Genomic DNA, 1,201 nt, shown 5'->3' on the forward strand with positions numbered 1-1,201 from the left:
CTCGAGCCCTCGTAAGTGTCTTCAACTGTGGCCGCGTCACTTGTTTACAGCCAAAATGGCTGTGACGTCGTGCAGAATGTCGGCACGTGTAAGTTGTTGGAAATTTTCCAGTAAGTTACTAAGGGAAATATGGCAACTTACGAGGGCTGTATCTCCTGATCGGGTAGGGTTATCCACGTGGTTGAAGCGCCGGTAGATGTAGCTCGGCGCTCCCCTCGCAGAGAAGTCAAGATCCAATTTTGAAGGCGTTCTGGGGTGATGTAGTTGCGTTCTGAAGTTAGAGTCCTGCGGTTCCCGATTCTTCCAGGGTAGGACGTCACAAACGATAATCCTGGAGAATCAGCCACAAAACTCTCACCAGACACTAATTTTGATAAAATTTGAGCACTTTTACTATTTTTAGCGAATTTTTCCGCGGAGCAGCGTGGTGTTAGTGTCGCTATCGGATGAGTCTGGTTAGGTTAGGTTAGGTTAGGTTAGGTTAGGTTAGGTTAGGTTAGGTTAGGTTAGGTTAGGTTAGGTTAGGTTAGGTTAGGTTAGGTTAGGTTAGGTTAGGTTAGGTTAGGTTAGGTTAGGTTAGGTTAGGTTAGGTTAGGTTAGGTTAGGTTAGGTTAGGTTAGGTTAGGTTAGGTTAGGTTAGTTAGGTTAGGTTAGGTTAGGTTAGGTTAGGTTAGGTTAGGTTAGGTTAGGTTAGTTTAGGTTAGGTTAGGTTAGGTTAGTTAGGTTAGGTTAGGTTAGGTTAGGTTAGGTTTTTTTTTTTTTTTTTTTTTTATATATAATTCTTTTGTCCTCTGATCATTTTTTCAGAGACCTTTTCTGCTCTTATTTTTTTACCGACGGAGGAAAATCCATCATGGACACCTGGGAAGATGTCCCAGGTAGTGTCGGACTCCTACCGACTAAAAACCCCCGACGGTATAAGCATTTTCTTTTTTCTTTTTTAAAAATATTTTTTTCATTTATTTTTTTTTTTAAACATTTTTTATATTTTTTGCTTACATTCTAATACAATTTTATCTTACTTTTCTAAATTAAAACTAAATAAACTGAACTTTTAATCTTATCTTAACAATAGCATATTTTAATAACCTATGGTTTTCTTATCATAAATAATCTTATATCTATTTTAAATGCTTATTTACTGTTGTATGGATGCAGTACATATGACTCAGTATATATATGCATCATACTTTACTTATTC

General features: G+C 37.5%; 1 protein-coding gene across 1 annotated transcript in view; it reads right to left on the bottom strand.

Moving 5' to 3' along the window:
* Positions 1 to 399: 399 nt before the first annotated feature.
* Positions 400 to 1,201, bottom strand: part of LOC125489547 — a gene marked incomplete at its 5' end in the record, with an annotated part of 1,583 nt that continues 781 nt past the window's right edge. Inside the window, one exon of the mRNA XM_048625582.1 lies at positions 400 to 452. Within this exon, the coding sequence (XP_048481539.1) occupies positions 400 to 452 (53 nt within the window). The remainder of the gene's footprint in view (positions 453 to 1,201) is intronic.

The sequence above is a fragment of the Plutella xylostella genome, chromosome 14 (assembly GCF_932276165.1).
Source record: "Plutella xylostella chromosome 14, ilPluXylo3.1, whole genome shotgun sequence".
Taxonomy (NCBI): Eukaryota; Metazoa; Arthropoda; class Insecta; order Lepidoptera; family Plutellidae; genus Plutella; species Plutella xylostella.